Source organism: Bactrocera tryoni, chromosome 1, assembly GCF_016617805.1.
Source record: "Bactrocera tryoni isolate S06 chromosome 1, CSIRO_BtryS06_freeze2, whole genome shotgun sequence".
NCBI lineage: Eukaryota > Metazoa > Arthropoda > Insecta > Diptera > Tephritidae > Bactrocera > Bactrocera tryoni.
In genome coordinates, this window is record NC_052499.1 from 71026575 (window position 1) to 71053465 (window position 26891).

The window sequence follows — 26891 nt, forward strand, 5'->3', positions numbered from 1 at the left end:
TCGACAGAACCTTTTATATGCGCTGTGGAGGCGCCCTTATCCCAAGATAGCTGATGCATACTACTTATCTACAAATCTGTTCTTCTTCGCCGTTTTCGTCGCACGAATAGTTCAGCTGAGCAGTCAATCGGCCTCCGCCTGCTTTGTTGTTCTTCAGACTGGTTGAATTCCTAACTTTTTTTAATGGTCCGGACAATGAAACTGTTTGCTCCATCGAAACATCGATTGAAGAATCTTGCTCACCAATATCTTGGTGTTATGCTTTCACTGCCATAGATCGGGCTGGAGAAGTCTTCGTTCAATAATTTCAGTATGCTCTGGGCATCAGTTATTAGATCACCTCTGGATGGAGTCATGTAGAAGTTCACGCAAGCGAACTTCTGGATCGATTTCACTTAGGAGTTTCCAGAAACGATTTTTATACCCTCGCAAACAAAGTTGCCAATGAGAGTATTATAGTTTTGTTCACATAACGGTTGTTTGTAAGTCCTAAAACTAAAAGAGTCAGATATAGGGTTATATATACCAAAGTGATCAGGGTGACGAGTAGAGTTGAAATCCGGATGTCTGTCTGTCCGTCCGTCCATCCGTCCGTGCAAGCTGTAACTTGAGTAAAAATTGAGATATCATGATGAAACTTGGTACACGTATTCCTTGGCTCCATTAGAAGGTTAAGTTCGAAGATGGGCAAAATCGGCCCACTGCCACGCCCACAAAATGGCGGAAACCGAAAACCTATAAAGTGTCATAACTAAGCCATAAATAAAGATATTAAAATGAAATTTGGCTCAAAGGATCGCATTAGGGAGGGGCATATGTGGACGTAATTTTTTTGGAAAAGTGGGCGTGGCCCCGCCCCCTACTAAGTTTTTTGTACATATCTCGGAAACTACTATAGCTATGCCAACCAAAGTCTATAGAGTCGTTTTCTTCAGGCATTTCCATATACAGTTCAAAAATGGAAGAAATCGGATAATAACCAGGCCTACCACCCATACAAAGGTAATGTTGAAAATCACTAAAAGTGCGTTAACCGACTAACAAAAAACGTCAGAAACACTAAATTTTTTAGGAAGCTTTGTTTAGAAATTGAAAATGGGCGTGGCGTCCCCCCACTTATGGACCAAAAACCATATCTCAGGAAGTACTCTACCGATTTTAATGAAATTCGGTAAATAATATTTTCTTAACACCCTGATGACAAGTCCGAAATATGTCGGTTCACAACCACGCCTTCTTCCAATATAACGCTTTTTTGAATTCCATCTGATGCCTCCTCTGTATAATATATACATTAGGAACCAATGATTATAGCGGAATAAAACTTTACACAAATACGGTATTTGAAAAATATGCAAAAGACGGATAATGAAATCTCGATTATCACTTTACCGTTCGAGAGTATGAAATGTCTGGTGACACCTGAACTTAGCCCTTCCTTACTTGTTTTTACATATGACTCAAGCAGCTCACGACTTCCAGTCCTAGACCAAGTATCCTCTGGGTAGCCAAAGAACATCCTTTTCAAGGCGAGATGAAGTGAGAAGGCGAACCATCTCTACTAAGGGTTGTGCGATGGATTTGGGACCTGCTACGTAACAAACACCCCCAATGAAAACTGAACAACAGCCTCGGGCGAGAGATATAATTGATTTGGTATACATTTAATTCTTTTAAATTTCACAAAAAATTTCGTGAGCTATAAATCATCTTCATATTTTCAATTTTCACTCTGATTAGCCGATTATATAATATATTAAATAAGCATTAGTCATCGTTAAAGATTTTTTTGAATTTCTACACCTTTTTCTTTAACACATTGTTTGTTCAACTCATACCAAAAGGCTCCGCTAATTTATTGCCATTTTTGTCGATTTTCAGCACACCATTACTCACCTGTACTAATGCGGTTAGATAGCTCTGCGGTATGTGTAGACCAGACAACCAAATCACTAACGGTTCACCTGACATGGCCCAGTACTTGAACTGTGTAGAGCGGTTCTGCAGAAGAAAAGAAATGGAAGCGGAAGGTAAAGAAATTATTAATAAACTCTATCGGTACGAACAGCGTTGGCCTGTTCTGTGTTGTTTTGAACCCGTAAGCCGTTGAGCCACTTAACGGTGCTGAGCGATTGTGATTGATAGGTGAGCTTGGCCGACCGCATATTGATGGCAAAGCCATTTACCATTACACTAATGATTAATGAGCAACTGTTGCCAGTTTTCGGCGTTAACGGTTAAAATAACGAACGGATGTGGTCATGGCACAGGAAAATAAACACACATAAACACACACTCCCAATCGAAGGTGGCTTTGCATTTGTAGCCATGTTGTATGCAGTTTGTTCGCCGCTCGACCTGTCTATCAGCAAGAATCAGCAGCACAACACCGTTTAGTTTCAGCGGCTGCAGCTGCCTCAAGCAAAGGCGGATAAATAAAGTAAAAAATAAATATTAAGTATATACATTTATGTATAAAGCGTAAATGAAAAGCGCTTGCTGATAAACATATGTATGTATGTGAATATGAGTGTGTGCGTGTGTGTATGCAGAGTGTTATGTGTTCGTGGCTCACCTGCAAATGCTCCATCCAGCTGCCGAGTTGTTTGCATGTGGCCGGCGCCAGTTTGCGCCAATCGTTTGGCAACAGTCCATTGAACAGCGAGTTAGCGATATTGTCCAGGACATTGTCCATTCCGATTTCGCCGGCGATGGCCTATAAAATATGTATGCAAATGTGATTTTCACAAATAATAAAAGTATATGCCATTCAATAATTTTATTTCGCAACTCAAATATTCAGCGAATATTGCCAACTAGCATGTGAATGGTCTGAGAGAGAGGAGAAATGCAAAAATTCAGTGCGTTGCTTATTGCTGTGTAAGTTTGTATGCATTTGCTTGACTATGAAATTAAATTGCTCCATAAATTGTATCCTCGTGGCTTGTGAGACTATAAGTTTCAGGTAATTAAGTTTTCTGGAATATTTTTCTTTTCATGCAATGCGGTTCCGTTGCAGTTCTCAATTTGTTTAATGTTAAAAATATCGATTTAAAATTTTTGCCACAAAATTGGTTTGCAAGTATCACTTTTTATGGGTTTAAAGGAGTACTGAAACTGAGGTTTAACTTTGCATTGGTCAGATAGAATATTCTGTGTGAACGAAATCTGACTGAAAGACTTTTTTGAAATGGAACACAGTGCTAAGAACGTTTTGCCATACAACCGCTATTTGCGCTTACAGTAACTTAAAATATTCATCTGGGCAAAAACATGAAATTAAAGCGTGAATATTGTTTACAACTTTCGACGTGGATTAGCTCAGCAACAGTGCATCGAGGTACTTTATTAAGTTTTTGGAGATGAAGTTTCATTATGCTGAATTCAATCGAGTTCGGAGATCACCCCAAAACCAGTTGTTGTTCCGGAAACAATAGAAGTAATGCGCAAACTGATTGAGACAAATATCAGCATTAGTGGTAAAAAGGTTTGTTCACGTTGGATCTCATGCAATTTGTCAATGGCTCAAAAAATATTCATATCGATTGGTTGAGAGAAATTTTAAAAGAATCCAAAGCTGTGTTTCCAAAAACGTCTATGACATCGTGACACATAGCATTCCAAGAAAAGGGTTGCTCCAATACATGTAAAATTACATTAACCATCACGAAAAATACTTTGAAAAAACTAAAAAAATATACTTCCCCAATGTGAGTTACACAAATCTTAATATGTTTGTAAATCAAGGGCGTTCAGTTAACAGTGGTCAAACTGTGGGTTGGGGCACTACATAATCGAAACTGATTTTGTAGCATACCTTTAGGATTGTATAAATTTGCATTTCTGAACTTATCAATCGATTCACTTGTTTTAAAAGCAATCATAGAATTGATGAACTTATAGTGCGGAGTTTTCAAAGAGGGATGATATGATTTTTAAGTGTCGTTTCGGCCATTTTTAATATGCCTTGAGCTGTAGTTTTTTTATTGTATTCAGTGATAATTACAATTTAATAATGAAGTGATATACGCATGAACAATGTTCACAAATTATTCAATTTTATTATCAAAATAATCGTTCTCCAGTTGAAAATTTGTTGCCATTTTCTGGTCATTATAATCGTCCAATTGTTAAAAATTTTCAGTGTATTTTTTCGTTACTTAATGTTCAAGTGCCAACAAGACAAAAACCGCTCGAAGTATTGAAATATTGCTTCAAGCGGTATATGTTGCTGAAGACCGCAATTCGCCTATTCCATGCCGTTTTTAAGAATTGGGACTATCTTAAACCACAACCTGTAGGATTTTGATTTATATGTAGTTCCATACAAATGACCGATCAAATTTTGTATGAAAAATCTGTGAAGGGTATTATAGCTTCGGTTTTTTCTTATTTCTAAGTCCTTATGCAGTGCATATATACATACACATGTACATACATACTTTGATTGCTGCTCCGCATACACAATTCTTTTATGTTGTCGGCGAAAAACATTTTGTCACTGACAGCAGCGAATGCATTGTTTGTGTTAGAAAATTCAATTTGCCGATCGTTTATGGCGAACAGACCATACACACGTATACACATATGTGTATATACATATGCATTCATTTATTGTTTTGCACTGTGTGTACATGTCATATCGTGTTATTGTTTGAGCAATATTCGCTTGAAAATCCAAATATGCAGCGACAGCCGAGCGAAGTGCATGCACGCATTGACCAACGAGAGACAAAAAAAAAAGCTTCGGAAGGACTTATTTGTACCTACATGTGTTTGCTTGTTATACTTGGACAGCGTTTATGTTCTTTGCAAGTGGATATGCACGGAGATGCTTCAAAATATATATGAAATCAGCATGTTTCACACAAAAGCGGTTTCCCGGAAAGCCTCATATGGGTCAAAATTTCTTATTGCGCTTTCTTTCCTTTTGAAGCGTAATTAAAAACCGAATCCTTAAAAAAAACAAGCAGTTATCAAGGCAGCCAACCAAACTAATATGAAGTACAACTGAGGCAATATTACTCATACGCACTGTCATTGCACCAAATATCAATGCGAAAGCCAATACTCTACAGCTACAGCAGCACAAGAGTCTGCCGAAAAGCAGTAAATAAGCAAACTTATGCAAAAATGTTTTTATGAGAAAATTCCTGTCACTTTTACGAAAACTTCACAGTTTTAAATACTCCTCAGACCACTTTTGAGGCTCAAGTTGTTGGTCTCTTACGCATTTCCTCGTAAATACGACAAACAAAATAACACAACCAACAGCATCATGTGGTTGCATATGTCGAAATGTGTGAAATTTTCAATATTTTACATTCGTAACCATCTGTCAGTGGTGCGGTGGGTTGTTTGCGGTGCCACTGTACTTTTGATGATGAACAACATCGAGTGGGTGGTGGTGCAGTATAGTGAATAACAGGAAATCGATTCTTTTCGCTTAGTTCTCGTTATCTCTACGCTCTTTCTTTTGTAGACGTACATTTTTTTTCTGTTGCCAATTTTTTGCTAATCTTTTTTTGCTTGTTTGTTTCATTCATACTCTTGGAAAGGGTGAATAAATGTAGTAACATGTGGCATGTGGCATACAAGATGTGCACATAAACGCACGCACACACCCATTGACAAACTCAAACACACATTAATAAAGCATAGCAGCGAGTTATCGCCTGCTGTCATATCGCAAGCATAATAAATTTCTTAAAACCGACATGCTCTTCTTCCACACTCCACGCGGCGACAGCGGGGGCGACTTGTGCGACCGTGTTGTCGTCGAAATAAGTGAAATGGGCGGAAAGTAAGAAAAATTATTGAACAATTTGTCGTTTTATTTATATATGTACGGACTCGTACGCGTGTATACTTGTAAATATGCTGTGTATATATGTACATATAATACTGCCATATTTCGAAATCGTTACTGTGATCATTCTTAAAGGAAATTTATTTGTAATATTTGTATGTTTTATGTGTTTGGCTTGATGAATTGATTGCTACAACAGGATGGTACATGGTTAAGGCGCAAGAAAAATGTAGTGAAAATAAAGCAAAAGTATATAATAAAGCGGCCTTTGAAGCTGAGGCCTTACTTCATTTTTTTGCTTGAGGTTTCAGAGTTTTTAATTAACAATGTATTAATATCTGGCGGTTCTTAAAGATAAAAACATGCTTTTTCAATTTCTCTTCAATAATTTACGCGACATCATAACTGAAGATTTTTTAGTTTTTAGAGATTGAAGTAAGCTAAGACAGTAATCAGTCACTATACTTACTTGCAAAATTTAGTTGCTAGTCAAATTAGGCCATAATCGTCCACTAAAATTTGAGATTATTTCATAGCCACAGTTGAAGTACCTTGGTGGAAGAGTGGACTCAAGACTCAAATTCTAGGAACTCTACAAATTCTACATTTAAGGCAAATAAAATGTAGAATGATTGCAAATAAAAGTTGCGTGTATTCCAGCCGACGATTTTTAATAGCAAGGTAATAAATTCAGTCATACCGTCTGCGGCTCCAATATGGATACTGGCGTTAGACATAAAGACTAATTAACGCAGTGATTAGGCTTTCAACAATATGCGTGATAAGTGTTTTCCGAACCCTATTAAGCGTCGCTGCTGCGGTATTAGCCAGTATGGTGCCGTAGCAGCAAAAAGAGAGGAGAGAATAAAAAAAAAATGTGGCAGAAACGGTGGCGAACGTCATGCAACGGAAGGTGGACCCACAGACTGATTCCGGACATACATTTGTGGATAGATAGACAACATTGATACCTGAATTTCCACCTGACTCAATTACTCAGTGGCTATGGTTGCTTTAGAAGTTAGATTTAGTTCTTATTGTCCGACGTGTACAGAGTGTATAGAAGACTCTGAACAGGTACTCAATCATTGCCCTCGGTTTTCAAGTATAAGGGAAACGCTGAATACCACGCTTGGAGGTAAAATTTGACCTGCACTTATATGCGAGTCCTCCGTAAAATGGAAAGCTGTCAGCGAAACGGCAGCTCTAATTATGATAAGATTGAGACATCTACAACAGATTAGGCGTCAGTCAATCCGTACAATAGAGGAGATTTAAATGTTTTCGTCTCTTCCATGAAATATTACTTAGTCCAGTGGAGGTGGAGTAGAATAGATTTAGCGGATTAAAGTCCCGCACTCCGCCTTTCGATGGTTCCTTCTACTATAAAAAAAGTCAAATCAGGCTTACACTTAAATTTTGAAATAATTGACTGTAATTTTAGATTAAGAATATTAAAATATTAATAAAAATAAAATTATTGTCAAAATTCAATAATTAACGTTTATGATATTAATATTTATTTTGATGGGCTTCCTATTTATAGTGTGATATGGTGTATATAATTAAGTAAGTTTAAAGACGAATCCGAATACTGAAAACCTAATCTTATTATTCCGGTTAAACCGTTTTGTCGATTAGTCGAATACCAACAAATATATTATAGACCCAATAAAAGAGTAAATATTGCTACAAAAACGAATAGGATGCGATGCGGATCAATTAATTCATTTCTAGTCCTATAAATATCTGAATTAAATAAATTAAAATTTTGAAGATTATTTCGCTTTCATAGATATTTCTGGTGTATTCCCTAAAATTGTAGACATAAGCAACCCTTAAAGAACCCGAAAAAATATGAAACTACAAGTACTAGTACAACTACAACAAGAGTACCGGGAATTTTGAATTTTCCCGGGCTAAATTATCAAGAAGGCAGGTCATTTTTCTAAAAATTGTCAAACATGCGTTTGTGGTTGGTTTTTTTTTGCGGAAAGAATATTATTGTACCCGTTGGGAATGTTTTGCTGAAAACATTTGATGATCAAATTATGGCACAAAAAACGTTTATAAGTGGTTCAACGAGTTCAAAGTAGGCCAAGAACTCGTTAAAGACAAACCGCGCTATGGACAACTACCAATCTCCACAGACGAAGGCTACGTCAAAAATTTGGTGCTTTTAAATCGTCGATTGACAATTAGAGATCTTGCTGATAGTCTTGGAATATCAGCTGTCTCAGCCTAAACTATTTTGAAGAATGTTTTGTGTTGCAAACGCGTCAAGTTCCGATTGATTTCAAAATCGCTCAAAGGCACCATGACATACTGCATTCTTTCTTCGCAACATTTTTCCCGAAAACTTGGACTACTACCGTTCCGCAAACACCATTTTCACACGATTGAGGAGATTGTTCCAGGGACTGGAGAAAGCGTTGACAAAAGTGTACTTCTGTTTAAAAAACGGTGAGATTTTTAGGTAATCGAAAAAGTCTTTTCGTATTTTCTCAATATATATGACCTGGTCTACGAAAAGGGAGCTAACGTGCGAAAACTAGTTTTCTGGGAAAAGCTATTAAAAATAATCGTCAGTTTCTCGTTATCTCATTAATTGTTCTCCTTTTTTTTGACACCTAAGCCCCCTTTCCGTAGACCAGGTCACATATGTCGTTGCAAAATTAAAATCGGGGAAGTTGAAAAAAAGTTACAGTTGTTCAAAAATGAGTGAAAATAATGAAGAAATTCGCTATATTTTAAAATTTTTGTATATAAAAAGAAGGATGCCACGCAAGTCACCAAGGAAATTTGAGAAGTTTGCGGAGACGATGCTGTATCAGTTCGCGTAGCACAATGGTTCGCTGAAAATTGCGAAATTTCGATTTACGCTGATGGAATAATGTCTCTAACGGAAAAATGTCAAAAAATGGTCGGCCAAAACAGTAAATAAATGTTTATTTATTTGTTAGTATAAATATAAAAAAGTTGAAGTTTGACTAAAAATACGAAAGGACTTTTTCGACCACCCAATATTTATAATTTATAATCGTTATTTCTCTCTTTAAAACCGCCGTCTAGACATGTTCAAAACTACTAACACAAAACAATATTTATATTTACCGCTTTGAAATATGCAAGCGATTGAATGACACTTCTCCTTAGTTCTGGAGTTGTGACAGTGAACTTCCCGCTGCATTGTCACACTAACGACATTTCTAAGCAAAAACACTTCGGATTATTATTATTGTTTCTTGTTTCCTGCCCTCTTTCTCTTTCTAATTCTGTTTCATTTGAATTCTATTCCTTAGCTGGCTTCGTACCGTTTACGAAGCCACTTCTTCCACAGTGTCAACTCGAGTTTAATTTGAAAAGTTTAATTAAAACATTCCTTTTACTTATATGGCTTTTCAATTTTGTATGTTGCTCCACCTACACTTACCATGCCACAAACACACAGACATGAGTACACGGTTAGATACACGAGTTATATTGTTTTTGGGGCGCTTGACGACAGAGTTAAAATTAATGGCACTTAACGCATTTCGTTTGCGAACTTTTCCTCTAAATCACGCTCACTTGTGCAATCGCCGAACAAATCAAGCGCGCCGTCTACGTCAATTGACTTATAAGAGTTTTGTACTTATTATATAACGAATTGGCTCTTAAATATTGTTTATATGTACGAGTATGGTGGTTTTTGTGTGGCAACTCACCTTGCGCAGCAACTCGAGCGTTTTCTTGATGCGTATCACGAGCAAATTGAAGCGTTCCAACTCTTGCAGCAACACCACGCCTGTCGGTGTGATATTCATTTGAACTTGCTTCTTCACCCGCCACACCTCGAAGGCCACAGGCAGCTTACCCAATATGCCAGAAGCGACGTTGTCGATGAAGTCGTCGCGGCTAATGCCTCCAGTTGCATCGCCTGCATGTGGCATATCGCACGATTTTTGCCAGTTTGGGTTGTTGTAATTGTAGTAGTTTTAGAGTTAAAAAGAGTGAAATAAATAATTTACAATTAATTAAAGAATCTTTACAGAATTTGAAATAAGGATTTTATAGGTAATTATATCCAATGGAAGGCTGTTGAAGTTATTTTATAGAAGTCGGTGTTGGAAATTAGGGGCTTAAAGCTTCAGTTAATGTCAATTCGAGATTAAGATCCAACCATTAAGAAATTTTCGAAACACTTTTGCACTCTGATTGAGGTATCTCCAAAACATGGATTCTGCGCGCTAACCATTTCATGGGACTGTAAATCAATTCTTTATTTATTGCTTTAAGGGCGGCGGGTGGTGTGTCGGTAAAAAGTGTTAAATTCAAAACTTTTTTTTGGAAAACTTGCGATACTCTTTTACATGTTATTAACTTTTTAATATATTAAATATAGCTAACTAATATTATGTGCATATTTAATATTGCCGTGCATTCTCTCTAATCCTTTAATCGATGCACATCCATTTGGATTTGAATTGTAAATAATGTGTACATTTTTTCTGAGAAAAGCTGATTTTGATTTTCATACAACAATAATAAAGAAATATAAATGCACATAGAGGTGGTGAAATGATAAAAATTAATATTGATTTATGTATAATAAATATATACACATTGAGGTGTCCGTTATTTACAGGTTGACCGCTTTTTTGTAAATTAAGTTTCAGTTTTTGCACTAAAAATGTGCATGTGATGGAAATCAGCTTCTTACTTTTAGTTTAAATTGTGCTTACATAAATCACTTTGGTTTCCAGCAAGTACCAGCAATCAACAACTTTGAAAAAGTAATGTTCTAATACAAAACATACACAATTTTCCATAAAAACATTCTTTTACTAGTTATATGTAATTAAAGGTACATCAAATGCACTGAGCATTCATACATGTGATTTATACATTCTGTGTTACTTATACGCCATGGCGTACTGTACGAATACAGTACGAGTACATTTGATGGAAAGATTTAACAGCGTTTAACCTTTGAAGCAATGCCTTTATGTAAAACGGGAAGTTTTGCATTAGAATATCATGCTTTTAAATTTGTAGGTTTATTTGCTATGGAGTTAATTTTTTGTAGAGCAGTAACTTTTCTACAAAGCTATGACTTTTTCAACTTGAAATTATGTTTTTTTTTCATTGAGTTATAAAATTCATAAGAAAGAAAATGTTGCCTTAAAATAACCAAAGTTCGACTATTTATATTTTCTAAACGGTTAAGTATACCGCTCAAAAATCAAAGTGAAGCACATTGTTTTTTCGATATTCGTGGTTTGGTGGATCATCAGTTTGCTCCGGAGTGACTAACGATCAATATAGAGTTATATTTGACCGTAATAAGGCGTTAGGGTGAGAGCATCCGTCAAAAACGGCCAGAAATATTGAAGAATAATCTGTGATTTTTACACGATGATAATGCACCATCGCGTCATGTCACGATTGTGACCGAATTTAAGGCCAAAAACGCAATGAATACCATAGATAAACCATTGTATTCACCAGACTTGGCTCCATGTAACTTTTTCCCACCCAAACTGAAATTGCCGCTCCATGGAACCCGTTTTCAGTCGATCAAAGAGAAGAAACAAAAATCGTTGAAGAAGCAGAAGGCCATCACAAAATGTGCTTATGATAAGTGTATCGAGGACTAAAAAAATCGTTTACTTTTTAAAATCTTTAAAATCGGATTACTTTGAAGGCGACAAAAAAAAAAATATTGATGAATAATTAAATATTTTGTATTTTATTTACAATTTTCGGGAATTTTTTTTGTCACAATGCGTATATTATACTCCCCTGCTTATTGCCGAGCTTAAAACATGAAAAGTTCTAACAAAAAGACCAAAGAACTAACAAAGTAAATCGAATTATGGTTTTATGCGCGAATAAATTAAAAAATGCAGTGGATATCGAGGTTATTTGAAATTAAAAAAAAAAAAAAATTGTTAAAAAATTCATTCTCTGAATTCGCAATAAGTGACCTTCCAAATTTGAAATTGATTATAAAAAAATATTAAAAGTATTACTGTTTAGGTCATGCTTTCACCCAAAAACAAAAACACAAACTTTGAAAAATCATTTAAATTGCTAATATGAAATGTAACTGTCAATTTGACAGGACTCATACGCCTACGATGACACCTGTATAGGTATATGAGTATGAAATTAAATTATGCATTTTCCTCACTGTGAAATTGATACACTTTCGCCGCTGATCTGTTGCACATTTATATAATGTTATGAAATGCAAAAATCAATTCTGCAATTCAATTTTGTGTTTATTTCCGTTTTTGTTGCTTTTGTTTCACGTTTGTGTCTGCATGTCTGGCTGTCAATATAAAATGTTGCTGTAATTCGATGCGATGGCTTGGTCTAGTTATGGACTTCTGCTCATAGGCATATGAAAACCTAAGTAATTAAAATTTCGAGTTCTCACTTTACTAAAATTTTAATAGTAACAACAGCAGGAACAATTGATATCCGCAATTTGACAGTCCATACGACAATTGTTTGCCATTTCCGAAATATATTTGGGAACACATGGTTGCGTATTTATGTGTTTCACTGTATCCAGTGATGCCGATATTTTGTTAAAAGTTATTTTGGAAATCAGTAAGCGATTACATTATACATTTCGAAAGTATATACATATGGATATTAAAAAAAAATCTTTGTTTAATGGCTGTGTTTGCAAATGATTATATGAGCGCTTTAAAAATATACCAAATAGAAAGTTTCGTAAAATTGGCAATTGTTTGGAATTATTGTCAACCATATACGTTATTTGAAGTTATATCGAGACCCGCAGTCAGTTTGAACCTGATATAACCGCACCATTTGAACTTCATGCTTAATTTTTAGTATTCTTATTTTACGAATTTTGATTTTGACCATTTTGAAGGTTTTGGAATATCAATAAATAGCAGCAATAATATCAGTTCTGTTATAGAGACCTCTAAAGGAAATGGGAAAATATGAGTGACAGATGGATAGCATGTTTTCCAGTATTGACTGCTTCTTTTAAAGTTACACTTTCTTAAGACCTTCAAAGAATATATAAAATGAAAGTTATAACTTATGTTTATTTGGTATATGTAAAAACACTTATATGAGAAATTCAATAATTCCACAAAGTGTTCTATACACTTCCGTTTCGTTACTAGTGAATTGAAAAAAACTTTAATTCAAGGATAATTCTCAATTCTAAATGTCGGGAGCTGAATATTCATAAGTAAAATTGAGTTTAAAGAATAAGAAATAATACATTTTTTATCATAAACATTGCAACATTTCTTGGTGTAATATATTTTTACACTTTTTCCTTTAACTTAAGGGTCTATATCCAGTTGTCTATTTGAAAAAGCCCATCTAATATTTTGCATATATGTACAACAAACGTAAATACATATGTGCATATATTTCAGAAAATTCTGGAAGAATTTGAAGTTAAACCGGCAAATAGTTTCGAAGATATGAGCGCCATTGTAAGGCTGGTTTGTTTTAGAGTAATTGACACCCAATCCTTTCAACAAGTTTAACTCGAAACTCTGTTTTCGGTAAGAAAATTTATCCGAAAAAGCTAGACCGATCGACAAGAAATTTTTATACGATCTTTGAAGATATACTTGTCAGTTAATCATTCTGAAGTGTACATTTTTCACACAAAAAAATTGGCAACCTGTTATTATTTTAGAAATCAAAACTCTCATAAGTTCTCCGACCAATACCATTATTCATGGCTGGCAACTTAATCGTTTAGTTCGACATTTTTGTTTTTATACATACTCAGAACGTTTTGACATTCAAGCACTATTATGCCAGCAACAATGTATCAATGAAAGTAACACAATTTTTGGCGGTGCAGCGTTTACCGATGATATGATGAATTCAATCGAGGTCGTAGATCACTCTAAGACGTATTTCGTGAAGTTCGTTGAAAATCAGTTGTTTTTCTGAAAACTATTAATGCTGAGGGCAAGTGAGTGAGATTGAAACAACTATAGGTATTTGTGGGATCAGCATGCATTTAATATCGCCTGAACATTTGACTGTAAAATAATTTGTTCACGTTGCTTTTCACTCAATTTGTCTATCACTCTAAAAAACGTTTACATTAATTGGTAGAGATAAATCTTTCAAAAATGCGATAGTAGTGCTTCGAAACACGTCTATGACATCGCGTCAGATTATCAATCGTGGATTTACGCGTATGAGTCCTAGCGTGAACATCAGTCGAATGTATTCCTGTTTCAGGAGTTCACGTTGATTCCGACAAAAATTGTTCGCGCACGTAGCACTTCCAAGCAATCAAAGCAAATGGTGGCCAGTTGTTTGGAAAACTGTTTTTTTTTTTTTTAAACTGAACATGTCGTAAACATATAACTAGAAATACGCAGATCAATAAATTATGAGTAGTACACAATTGTTTTTTAAAAGTTGTCTTTCACGAAATCAGGAAAACCAACCGCCGAAGACAGATCCACTCTTCATCACGATAAATGTAGTTCCACAAAATGAATTGAAACAACTGCATTTCTGAGCACCCATTGCATCGATTTGATGAGTTAGCCTTCGTATATAAGTTAAAAAAACGTTTAGTTACTTGTAATAAAAAAAATGTTTTTCGGGAGCTATACTCCTTTTTTGGGAGCAATGCCCTTTATTTGGGAGCTACATATGCTCCTTTATTGTATTCTGTACAAGAACTGAATTTTACAATTATTTACGCTTAACTCTAAACCTAAGTTTACCGCTGCAACGGGTATGGAGTTTGCTGACGCTGCGCTTCCCACAGGTTGGCACTTCGCTGACGTTGTGCTTCCCACAGGTTGCCACTACACGTGTCGCGCTCTCATGGATTTAGTGGTGTCATATTATATTACTTTGTATCATATGATATTAATGCGACATATGATACTTTTTGAATGTATGGGGTGCTAACTTATATACATGATGTCCTTACTTAGCACCGCCTGACTTCTTCTTAATCCCCTACGAAAAAAATAAATTATGAGGTCAACGTTTGTCGGCACCTAAAAAGGCAATTGATGCATATAGAACACATGTTCTGGAGATGCCTCAATCAGAGTGACAAAAGTAGTTCGACAATTGGTTCCAACACAGTCACGTGTGTAAAGATCTGAATGGAGAATATTTAAAAAAAAAAAAGTAAAGCGATTTTCGATGATTAATATTTGTATTTTTGTTCTCTAATCCTGAAATATAAAAGGTGACCCTCGTGTATAGAATCGGCAAATTATTGAAAAATTAGTTGATATGTTTCCAGTTAAATTCCCAGTAGTCTGACACTAAAAAAATTCATAAAAATTTTCGAGATATTGAAACTGACCAGGCGAAGTCTAACGATTGAGTTATTGGTACTCTCTTCAAAACCGTTTAGTTTGTTTAGTAACTACCACAACTTCAACTCCATTTCGCATTAGTTTAGTGACTGTCGCAGTGTAAATAGTTTGCAAGTAGTTCATTTTCGATAACTTTCCTCCAATTATCACTGCAAATATTTCCTATCGATCACTTTGTGACTGTAGTACAGCTAATTAGCAGAAATTTCGAGTACACACTTGTATACAATTCGCCAGAGAGAGAGAGAGAGTGCATTTTGATGAGCCTTTTTAAATTTGTATTTGCCGCGCTTGTGCATATGTGTGTTTACGTGGCCGCAACGCTTTGCGGCATGACCGCTGGTTACAGGTTGCACGTTGCACATAGCCGCCGTTGCCATGACCATTTCATTGTGGTTAAACAGTTTAAATTTTCACACATACAAAATGCACCAAAACACTAAAGTACCATGAAGTTGGGTGGGATTACGTTGCACTACGGCCGGCAACGCTGCGATTTTACACTTTAATGCCTGGTAATTTGCTTTTAATCCGCATTTTGTAGCGAACTAATTATGGTTGCAAATGTGAAGTGCGCAGGCTTTTGGTTGCAGGTGTAAATTGAAGTAGCGGGTGGCATGGCTGGTGGAGTTGCAAATAAATTTTAATATTCTATTTTAGAAAAAACATACATACACAGATGTATAGTTTATACATATGTATGTAGATATGTGTGTATATGTGGCATATGTGGTTAGTTGTGTGCCACATGAATGCGCAATTATGGAATTAAGCAAACTTTATGATTTTGTAATCAACATGCGAGAGCAATTAAGGTGGACAATTGAGATTCGTAATGCAAATTGGAATTATATTTTGGCAATACAATTTTCGTTTGCATAAAAAACAATTGCTTTTATTGTTGGCAGCTAATTTGATTTGAAAAAGTAATAAGAAAAAAATCTGCTAACAATTTGTGGCGTTTCGTATTCACACTGGCGTTTTATTTTATTTGCTTTAACTGACAGCTGCTATTTTTGAATATTTCATCCGCTCACGCATATTCACACATTGCCTTCATTTGCATACCAACCAATTCAATTTCAGGTGTTTTTCAATTACAGTTCTCTGTTCTGCATTTACAGTTACGCAGTAACGCAACGTTGTTTTTTTTTCCTCAGCAACTGCCGTGATATATCCGTCATTTAATCCTGAAAAACTGCTGGCAAGTCAGCAGGGTGACAGTAGGGCGTGCGCATTTTTTAGCTAAGCTTTTTGCCATCTTTTTTATGCAATATGGAATTTCAAATATTATTAAATTCCGCCCGTATGCGGAGTCGTGACCACAATTTCGTTGGAGGCTGCCAGATAACTCAATCAAACTGTAATAAATTGAATTAAGTGACAATGCAATTTTTTCCAATAAAAACGTGGCATATCAATTGGACAATAATTTAAGAAATGTACTCGTGATAGCAATGTATATACATATGTATGTATTTGTATCAGGAATTTGAGTAAAAGCTTTTGAAATAATATTGAAATTTAACAAAGGTTTGCAGATATCGCAACAGGGTTTATGCATAACACACTAGTATGTGACAAAGAAGCACCCGGAAATTGTAATTAAAATCCCCGGGTAAATGATATATCAAAAAAGTGTATTTTGTTTAGTTGGTAGGACGACCTTCGACCACTTCAACCGATGAAAATATTAAAAAAGTTAAGAATATGTGGCTTGAAAATCGTCAGGCAAGTACTAGAGAGATAATAAGTGAGCTCGAAATCTTTCGGGAGCCCGTTGAATGATTTTGGTTTATACATATTATGGGTATGAAACGAGTTCTTGCTTGACTCGTCCCGATAAAGCTGAATTTTTTTCACAAAGATACGGAACAGGTCTATTTGGACATGTTTAATCGTGCGAATTGCGATCTCTTATTTATGAATTCTAGTATAACTATCGATGATACATGAGTTTATATGTTTGACACGCAAACAAGTCAACAATCATCAGAATGGAACCAGTTTTCAGTCGATCGAAGAGATCAAACAAAATTCGCTGAAGAAGCTGAAGACCGTCCTAAAAAGTGCTTATGAAAAGTGTTTTGAGGACTGGAAAAATCGTTGGCATAAGGTATTACAACTGGTTTGGATTACTTTGAAGGCGACAAAATAAATATTGATGAATAGTTAGACATTTTGGGTATTGTTTACAATTTCCGGATACTTTTTTGTCAGAAGGTATGTCACAAAATAATTTAGATATAAAGTAAATTGTTAAAAAAGTCACAGCTCATTGTTTTTATATAATATTGGTTGTTTTTATTGTTGTTAAAGGTTAGGTTAGGTTATGCTGGCCACGCAATACATAGACCCACTAGTCCTTAGCAATGTGAGATCGTTCGACTTTTGAGAACTTTTAAAGCGAATTGATATCTAATTTTTTTACTTCGCCTAGCCACTTGAACTGCAAAGCTCCTAGATATCTAATACGATAGGTGATATCCAGCATCTCTTTAATGCCCACTTCCCTGCAATCTCTGCATGTATCGTCGTTACTTATGCCTGCTCACATGTGATGCCAGTAGGTTGTGACCTATCATTAGACCAACAACCGTCCTGCAGTCCTTTCGAGCAGTCCTTTCATTGTATATCTTTTTTAGTGATTTCCGTATTTCCTGTACTGATTCGATAGCTTGACGGATGGGAATTTTAGCAATCACAACAGCTATTTTGTTTTCTGGGGTTATTTTTGACCTGGAACCCAATATACTTGTAGATATAGTTGCTTTTCGGCAGTCGCTACTGTCTAGTCTACTGCTTCTGTGCTTTTAAGACATTCTGTGATATAATGCCATTAGAGATTATTTTCTTAATTGCAGTTTGAGCATCGAAGTATATAATATATTGTCATTTATATGTTGTTTCCTGCGTTGTTAGCTATCTCGGACACTTTCCTAACCGCAAAGACTTACGCCTGAAAGATATTGCAGAATTTCGAAGCTTGAAGGCTTGTCTGGGATTAAACGCCATGCATTAGATCCTGGCGCCCATTCCTTCAAACTTTTTTGATCCGTCCGTGTAGATGTTGAAAGTTCTGTTGGCGAGTAGTATTCTCCTGTTCCATCCATTCTTTTTTATTTCGACTTGAAATCTTCTCTCTCAAATAAAGCGTGAGGGTACGTGGCTTATTTCATCCACAAACTCTCTGCATATTGAATTATTCCCGATAGCAGCGATTAAAAACTTTACATAAAACATTTTTATAAACATTGCCGAATAAACAGCTCATGGTCGGATGAAATCCCGGTCTGTTAAGGTTACATTTACCAGACTGTCGTGGGAACGGTTAATGAATATCGGCCATTTGAGTAAATATAGCTTTTATACGAAAATACTTATGAAATTGAAAATCAATAATTAATTTTTATATTGCGCAGAAGATTTATTTACCAAATAAATTTGTAAACTCCTAATAGGTTGTCTTAATTTTGTCACGAAGTTTGTAGCATTCAGAAGGACACCACCTCGGTTTAGAGTTATCGATCTGAAATATATTTTTGTAATATAGTAATATTTCTCCCTAAGAAGCTGGTTCGGAAACTGGTTCGGAACTGCCATTATCGGACCACTATATGATATAGTAGCCATACAAACTCACCAATCAAAATCAAGTCTGTGTAAGGAAAATTTTCTTATTCGACAAATTGTCTTCATGACATTTGGCGTAGTTTATAGACTTCGACCATATAGTTGAAAGCGGGTAACTATAGCCATATTAACTGAGCGATCAAAATTGTAATAAAAAAGCTTTATAAAAAATTCATTTTCCTTATTAAGTAACCTGTGAGGGTATTAAGACTTCGTTGCAGACGTTAACTTTTTTGGGTTTGAATTAAAGACCCAGGTTAAAAAACGCCAGAGGCGATAGCACCAAGTGAAAACCGTATTTGTTTGAATGTTGTTGGTTGATTATTTAATTTATTAATAGTTACGCAACTTTTGCTAGGAGTATATTAAGTTGGCGACGGAGTTTGTAACACCCAGAAGGAAGCGTCGGAGACCCTATAAATTATATATATAAATGATCGATATGTTGAGCTGAGTCAATTTAGCCATGCCCGTCTATCTGTCTGTCCGTCTGTCCGACCGTCCGTTTGTCTGTCTGTATATATACAAACTAGTCCCTCAGTTTTTAATATATCGTTTTGAAATTTTGTAAACGTTATTTGCTTTTCAAGAAGCTACTCATTTGTTGGAACTGCCGATATCGGACCACTATAACATATAGCTGCCATACAAACCGAACGATCGGAATCAAGTTCTTGTATAGAAAACTTTCACATTTGACAATGTATCTTGACAAAAATTGGTACAGGCTATTTTTTAGGGCAACAATATAATCTCCGAAGAAATTGTTCAGATCGGTTAACTATAGCATATAGCTGCCATACAAACCTAACGATCGGAAAAAAGTTCTTGAATGGAAAACTTTCGTATTTGACGTAGTATCTTCACGAATTTTGACATCGATTACTGCTTAAGGTAATAACATAATCTCCGAAAAAATTGTTCAGATCGCTTTACTATATCATACATGTAGCTTCCATTCAAACTGGACACATAGTTACTAAAGAATGCACATGTGAAGGGTGCAGCCGAAATTAACGTTTTTTCTCGTTTTTATTTGAATATGTCTTTTTCTTATACCATTTCGTTCTTGGTTTAAATTTTCATGCTATTTCTTTTAACTCCCTGGCACTCTGTTCTGATTCTATAAACTTTCATTTACTCTTATTATCTGCTGCAAATGTAAAACAGAAATAGGATAAGAGAAATCCACGAAAAAGCTATATTTTGCAATTAAAATATTTAAATGTAAAAATCAGGCAGTAATTTGTGCAAAAATATAGATTTCAACTAACTTCAATGAAAGAAATGCAAGTTTTTGGCATTTTGCTTATAAATATTTATATAGTTGTAGTGATACGTTACCGAGCGCTCGCACCGCATCCGAGATCCACACCGTGACTGCAAAAGCAGCATGAAAATGATATCGGAAAAAACGTGGGGAGGAAGGGAAATTATAAAACAGCACGAGTATTAAATGAAATAGCAAATTTTAATAGTTACCGTTATTACAATAAATGCACAGTCGCATACAAAAAAGATAGCGATTTATACAATATATTTAGTACAGTGTACAGTTATTGTGCAATACATTCATTTAATATTATCGAGCAGTAATCAAACGATTTTCTGTGTGCAGAGTTTCCACGCAGTGCTTAATTGGTTCGGTTTCGGTTTCGACAGCGGTGTGGCCGACCATCGCATAATTAGTAAAATACTACATACTAGGTACTTGACTATGTGGGTATGTATGTGTGCGCAGAAGGGTATATAAAATTTAACTAGCGGATAATATGTGACTACATATGTATGTATTGAGCTTGTATTGTATTTACACATGTCGCTATTGTGTGTTTGTGTGTGTATGTGCAGTTGTGCATTTGCGACAAAGGCAATAAAGTTAATTGTAAAACCGCAACTAATTAATTCAATTAAATTAAATTGTGAATTAAATGAAACTCGCTGCTATGCCGGCGAACAAAATGAAACCGAAAATGCGCGTGGCGTGGCGCAGCTAGTAGCCGCTGGCGTATGTAGAAAAATTGCTTTGTGCACAAATTCGTAAAAAGCTGTACATTGAGTGGCAACAAATGGATTATATTATATGGTTTGGGATTTGCTGCCATGCTAATGGTCATGGTTACCCTCAGGAGATGGAAAAATATAAATTTTTATAATTTCGGTATTTTTTAAATAATGAAATATTTTAGTAGTTTCTTAATATCAGTGGTAGGTTTCGTTTGTAATCATATTCGTTTGAAATAAAATGCAATCGAATTATTGCACCCCTAACAGGATGTATTAAGTTTGTCACTAAGTTTGTACAATAAAATATAGTAGAAAATGTTGGAGACAATATAAAATATATAAAAATTATCAGAATGATGGGCTTAGGCGATCTAGCCATGTCCGCATGTCCGTCCACTTGTTTTTAAATACACTAACTAGCTCTTCAGTTGTTGAAAAATCGATCTGAAATTTTGTATACAGGCTTTTCTTCCTAAGAATATCTTCACTTGATGGATATGAAACCTACCATGCAAACTGACCTTTCAAAACCAAGTACTTGTATGGAAAACTTTTTCATTTGAGGAGGTATCTTCAGGATATTAATTACAGGTTATTATCTAAGACCTTGCTACAAGTTTTTGGTCAGATTGCACTGTGCACATATTTGTCATACAAATTGGCCGATCTAACTCAAGTTTTTGTATAAAAAACTTTTTTATTTGACAAGGGATCGTGAAAAAATTTAGCACAGTTTATAATTCAAAGTATCTCTACAATATACAAAGGTTTTCGTCAGACCGGACCACTTTAACATAAGGCTGTCATTAAATCTGAGCGATCAAAATCAAGATACAGATCTTTTTATTCCATTTTATGTCATCTAGATGGGCCATCTGAGGCGTAGCCGCGGCCAACATTTGGAAGAGATAATATTCAAAAAATAAATGCCAAAAAATGTTCTTTCGAATGATAATAAACATTCTCCATTAAATTTTAAGTTTCTGTGCTTTTCTTTAAATAGTAGGAAACCACGAAATGTATCACCCTTTACTTAGTCTGTTGACAATAAGAAATGTCTTAGTATATCAGTACTACATGAGAAGCTACATTGCTTCTAAAACAACTTTGGTTTTTATGGTTAAAAGCAAAAGTTCCGGTTAGTTGTACCCGAAATTCACGGGAACTCATCCAATATAATTTTTTTTATCAACTCATTGGTACCGTCCTCGATTTCTGTTTACATGGCGTATTTACTAATCTTTCGGAGTTGTTTTAAATGTCAATTCATTCTAGCACTAGTGCATTACAAATAACGGAATCTACTACGTATCTTGAATATCCTTAAATGTTTTTCATTTTACTAAGGCATGAAGCTTAAGTGTCCTTTTTGATAAAATACAGACAAATTCGATCAAATAGTAATGCAACTTTATCTATTACAGTTATACACATATTTAAAAAAGTAATTTCGATTGAAAACAATGCCAATAGATGGTTTATTTACGAAATTACAATTAATTGTAAGGTTAGATGGCAAACCTTATAACTGTAAACGCAATGACTCCACAAAACCAAAAATTGCCCCTGCAAAACATCGAATTACTTTTTTTCCCAACTAGGGTTATAAAGAGGTATTACAAACCCGAATTGCTAACCTCTCGTTCAACTGAAAAGTGTCTACATGCAAAAATTTGCTTTAAAAGCAACCGTGCCAACATTGTGCATGAAAAAGTGGGAAAAAGTGCAAAAAAGCGAAGATAGCGAATAAAATAGAAACTTTTTTCAACACGACTCACCTGTCTGCGGTTGCAATTCGATCAAATGACTCCAGATGCCGCGTGTCGCCTGCGTATAATAACCAATTTCCGCATTTGGATGCAAACCGAACACATCCGGTTTGTTGACGAGCGGCAACTTATCAATATGAGCTGCGAATATATGCACAGAAAAAGATATGAATATTTCTATGTGGATGTGAGTGCTATAATTTGATTGCTATCTGCTATCTGCTTTATGCGCCACACTCTTAGACTTACCTATGAAGTCCTCCTTCAGCACCACCTCATCGTCTGGTATGCAATAGTCGACATTTTCATCGTGATAGAAATGGAATGGATTGAAGGTGTCAAAGAGGAAATCGCCCATATATTCATCCATATAAATGCGCGTGATGCGTCGATCAAAGTCATCGATAACACGTCCACCATACATGACCTACATATTAAGGTGGGAATGAATAGAAAGAGAAGTTGCAATTTGTGCTTATGGCAAAAGGGAAATAATGCAAAAATAACGGTAATTGTGGGAAGGAAAACTATTATAGTGTTAGCTTGGGGAATGATACGTATCAACTTACCTCACCAATTAAATATTTCAAGCTATTCCAAGGCACCTTACCAGTCTCTTCATCAACTTTATTCAGATATGTAGTCAGAATTTCTAGACAGACATCAAAATCAGACTCATTGAAGTCATAGCAAATGTTCCAACCCAATTTATCGTATTTACGACGCTCCTAAAAAGGAAGTGTAATTAGAAGAAACAAAAAAAGTTTAAATTCCTTTATTAATATCGAAAACAGTACTAAATAATTTGATTCTTGTGCACACTCACCTGCACGACTGCATGGAAGAAGGCCAGGACATACACTAGTGGACGGAATGCCGAGTGTGAGCATGCCTCTAAACGCTCTTGACGCACTTTGAAGAATGTGGAGCGCAAGTTCAGCTTTAAACCATTCGGTGGTTCCGTAACAACTGGAATTTTGGTTGAAAAAAGCAGTTACTAAATATTTGTTACCCACACATCAGTGAGTGGAATCACCTTTCAATGACTTTTGTAGTATACCAATAGGGAAGGTGGGCGTAGGATCTGTTGTTATCCACAAACGAAAATCTGGATGTGGTGCTTCAATTTTTTCGAGATACTTCTCCAAAGAACGCACAAAGCTGATGAGTAAGTGACCATTTTGTAGCATCAACCAGAAGCCTTGACGTATAGATTTGTCCAGTAAGTTCATGGCGTTCTGCAAGTCGAGAGTGTCAAATTAAATTTTTATTCATTGCTCGTTTCAATACAACCCGGTATCAGCTGGCTGGGGTTAAAAGACAATCAAATCAAAAGTAACAGCGGCAGTTCGGGGCAATGTCAAATTGACTGTTGTTGTATCCACTAGGAAAAGGTTATGGCTTAAGCGACTGGAGGAATCGCAAGAGGGTTTTATTTTGGCCTACAAGTTCATATAAAATTTCTGAAAGTGTAAAAGGTTCTACACATGAGACCGCATTTGGCAAGCTCATTAAGTATCATGAGAAACTCTTTCAAAATCCATCCGAAAGTTGGAAACGAATAACATTTTTTACTGTTTGTACTATCAAATTTTCCCGACGTTCAATACTACAATAGGTATATAAAAAAGATACAAAGAGCAGTTACAATATGCATCAGTGGAGCTCTTGGAATATTTACTGTCAACAGACTTGTTCTGTAAATAACTGGCAGCGATGTCAGTTTTCGGACTAAGGGAATCCCCATCAATTAGTCGCCTGTAATAAGGGGCATTATATAATTCTTAGTTAGTTCCCGCTTCTACCCAATACCACGGAAAAGGGCCGAGGTGAACATGGACGCTGGACGATAACCGAGTTGGAAGTGGAGAAAATTAGATACCAAAATCCTCTTGTTTTTATCAGACCACTGCCGTGTTTTCCAAGCGTAGATCACAGCAACCAACGAAAGTTTTGCAGGACAACAAAAAGGAATATATTTATATATACGATTAGCCAAGTCATTTTAAAATCATTGAAATCTCCAAGGGTTTCGTCAAAAATATGAAAAGAATACCTTGATCTCTTAGTCGATCTAACATCCTATTACACGATAAACCTGCAATGAGTTCTATTGCATAGTGATATTCCTGGTAACTGTGAATCAGATGAAACAGCCAGAACAGGCATCACCCTACAATTAGCCTTCGAAAAACAGGGAATTTACAAGTCTCTGTCTACTTATAGAAATTTAATCGACTAGAAGCTACTTGAAGGTAGAAGAAGAGGATAATGTCTTCAATGCGAATGCTGAGTCTTTACAGGATAATAATCGTAACAATTTGTCGACGGTTTTTGCACGACATTTTAGAGGTTGAATGAATAAAACTTTTTGCACTGATGAGCCTCGTCAGAAGCATGGGGTGGTTCAGAGAGCAGGAAATAGAGTGAGGGAACATTAGTCCCAGTGCTATCACAATGGGCCTGCTAAAGGCTTAGGTGCGTCGTCAGACAGCCACTCTGCCTACCTATCTACCTAGTAGTCACCTGATGCACCTGTTTTGTGCGTGTATGGGAGGACTTATGTAATTCAAATATTAAGCATGATGTCAAGCTAAATTCTCCCAGAAATAAAGCGAGTACGTGACAAATGGAGAGCAGACATAAATTAAAACTAATAAGTGCTTCGAACTGTCGAATTAAAGTTCTGTGTGCACACACATCAGCTTCTCCTAAGAAAGCCAATATCAATATTTTACCGTTATATGGATCACTAAAGTAACGACATTAAAATAATGTGTTGTTTATGTGCCAGCGACAAATTTAATTGGACACGTGCTTGTGCCAACTATTTGCTATCAAAGTCACACAGAATTGCGGAAATAAAGAAAGTTAATTTCGTGGGTCAATATATGGGGCACATGCGACCCCCAAACACTATGCTTGGTCAAATGTAAAAATAACAATATTTTTTTACCGAACTGCCAACTTAGCAACAATTTTATATGATTTCATGCCAACTACACTTTTATTTTATTCCTCCCTCGGCACTTCCTTACACTGAGCTCAGTTTCCGTCTTTTTATTTATTATTATTTCCTGCCCCACTCAATGTGTTGTATTTATTTCGTCAAGTGGCATGTTTCTGTATTATGTCGGTTTAAGTCCACACCTCAGAATTTAAGGTATTGGCATGACACTGAGATTGAGCGCCATTGTTGGGCGCAACAATGAGCATTGATACAATAACGCCGGAGTTATTTTCGTCACTGTCGTTGTTTACTTCATTGCCCGGACATGCTCGTAAATAACTACAGCAACAATGGCTAACACACACACGAACTCGCACGTGTGCACGAGCGCTTAGATTCGGGCGAATATTTGATAGCCTCTACTTACCTTTTCTTGGCCCTGTCCCAGTGAGATGTGACAAAAATTGCCCATTCCAACGCCAACGAGGTCTGCCAATTTCATCAAATCATTCGTGGGGTCCGAGCCGGCGCTGAGTATAAAGCACACGGGCATATTGCAGTTGGTCTGCTCGTAGATGTTGGCGAAACTAATCACCGGCGGCGTGATGTAATACTCATCCATGGTGTCCACGATGTATTCATTTATTGCACGGAAAATTCGATCGACACGGAAACAACGTAGGAACATTAATTTCTACGCAGGTCAGTAAGGCGACGGCATGCACACGGGAAGTCACAGTGCCATGGAAAGAGAAGTTGAAGAAAATTAGAAAAAACGGTGGTGCAAAAAAAAAAAAAAACAAAGAAATGTGTGTAATGAAATATGCACGTGTGCTGGAATATAAAATGAGTAAAAGATGAACTGAACTGCAGCCGCACTATTTTAGGAACTTGCAAAGTGTGGCTTTTTGAATATGAGGAGTTCAAGGTTTAGCGCAACAAATTTATGGTTGATAAAGTTCGTTAATGATTTCGGCAATTCATAACTTATGAAAAAGCTAGTTTTATATTGCTACGAATCGCATATATTCATCATAATAATGTGTTTATGAAGCATTGTGCGTAATTAAGTGGCTAAAGAGAAATTTCAAAGGTCAAATTGTACAGTAAGCTACGATTTAGTATTTTTTAACATTGCAAAGATTTTTTGAGAATTTTTATCATCTCTGTTCAGGTGGTTTTTACATAAATTTTTAATGATTCCGTACAAAGTTTGCCAATATTTAATACATATTTTAACATTAAAATAATAGATTCAGTTTCGAAAACAGAAAAATATTACAGGTCAACATTGACGTTTACGGTAGTGAAAATCAAAACATTAACCGAAAGGTGTTTGACTCCAAGTACGCCATTCACGAAAAGGGAGTTGG

The 26891-nt window shown here is 35.8% G+C and overlaps 1 protein-coding gene across 1 annotated transcript in view; it reads right to left on the reverse strand.

Moving 5' to 3' along the window:
• Nucleotides 1-1827: 1827 nt before the first annotated feature.
• LOC120775625 (dynein heavy chain 10, axonemal) overlaps nucleotides 1828-26891 on the reverse strand; it is a 102660-nt gene continuing 77596 nt past the window's right edge. Inside the window, exons 49-58 of the mRNA XM_040105918.1 lie at nucleotides 25946-26212; nucleotides 23605-23806; nucleotides 23395-23537; nucleotides 23138-23296; nucleotides 22818-22995; nucleotides 22578-22709; nucleotides 20137-20172; nucleotides 9517-9728; nucleotides 2576-2716; nucleotides 1828-2001 (exon numbers count right to left, since the gene is read on the reverse strand). Coding sequence (XP_039961852.1) covers nucleotides 1828-2001; nucleotides 2576-2716; nucleotides 9517-9728; nucleotides 20137-20172; nucleotides 22578-22709; nucleotides 22818-22995; nucleotides 23138-23296; nucleotides 23395-23537; nucleotides 23605-23806; nucleotides 25946-26212 — 1644 coding nt within the window. The remainder of the gene's footprint in view (nucleotides 2002-2575; nucleotides 2717-9516; nucleotides 9729-20136; nucleotides 20173-22577; nucleotides 22710-22817; nucleotides 22996-23137; nucleotides 23297-23394; nucleotides 23538-23604; nucleotides 23807-25945; nucleotides 26213-26891) is intronic.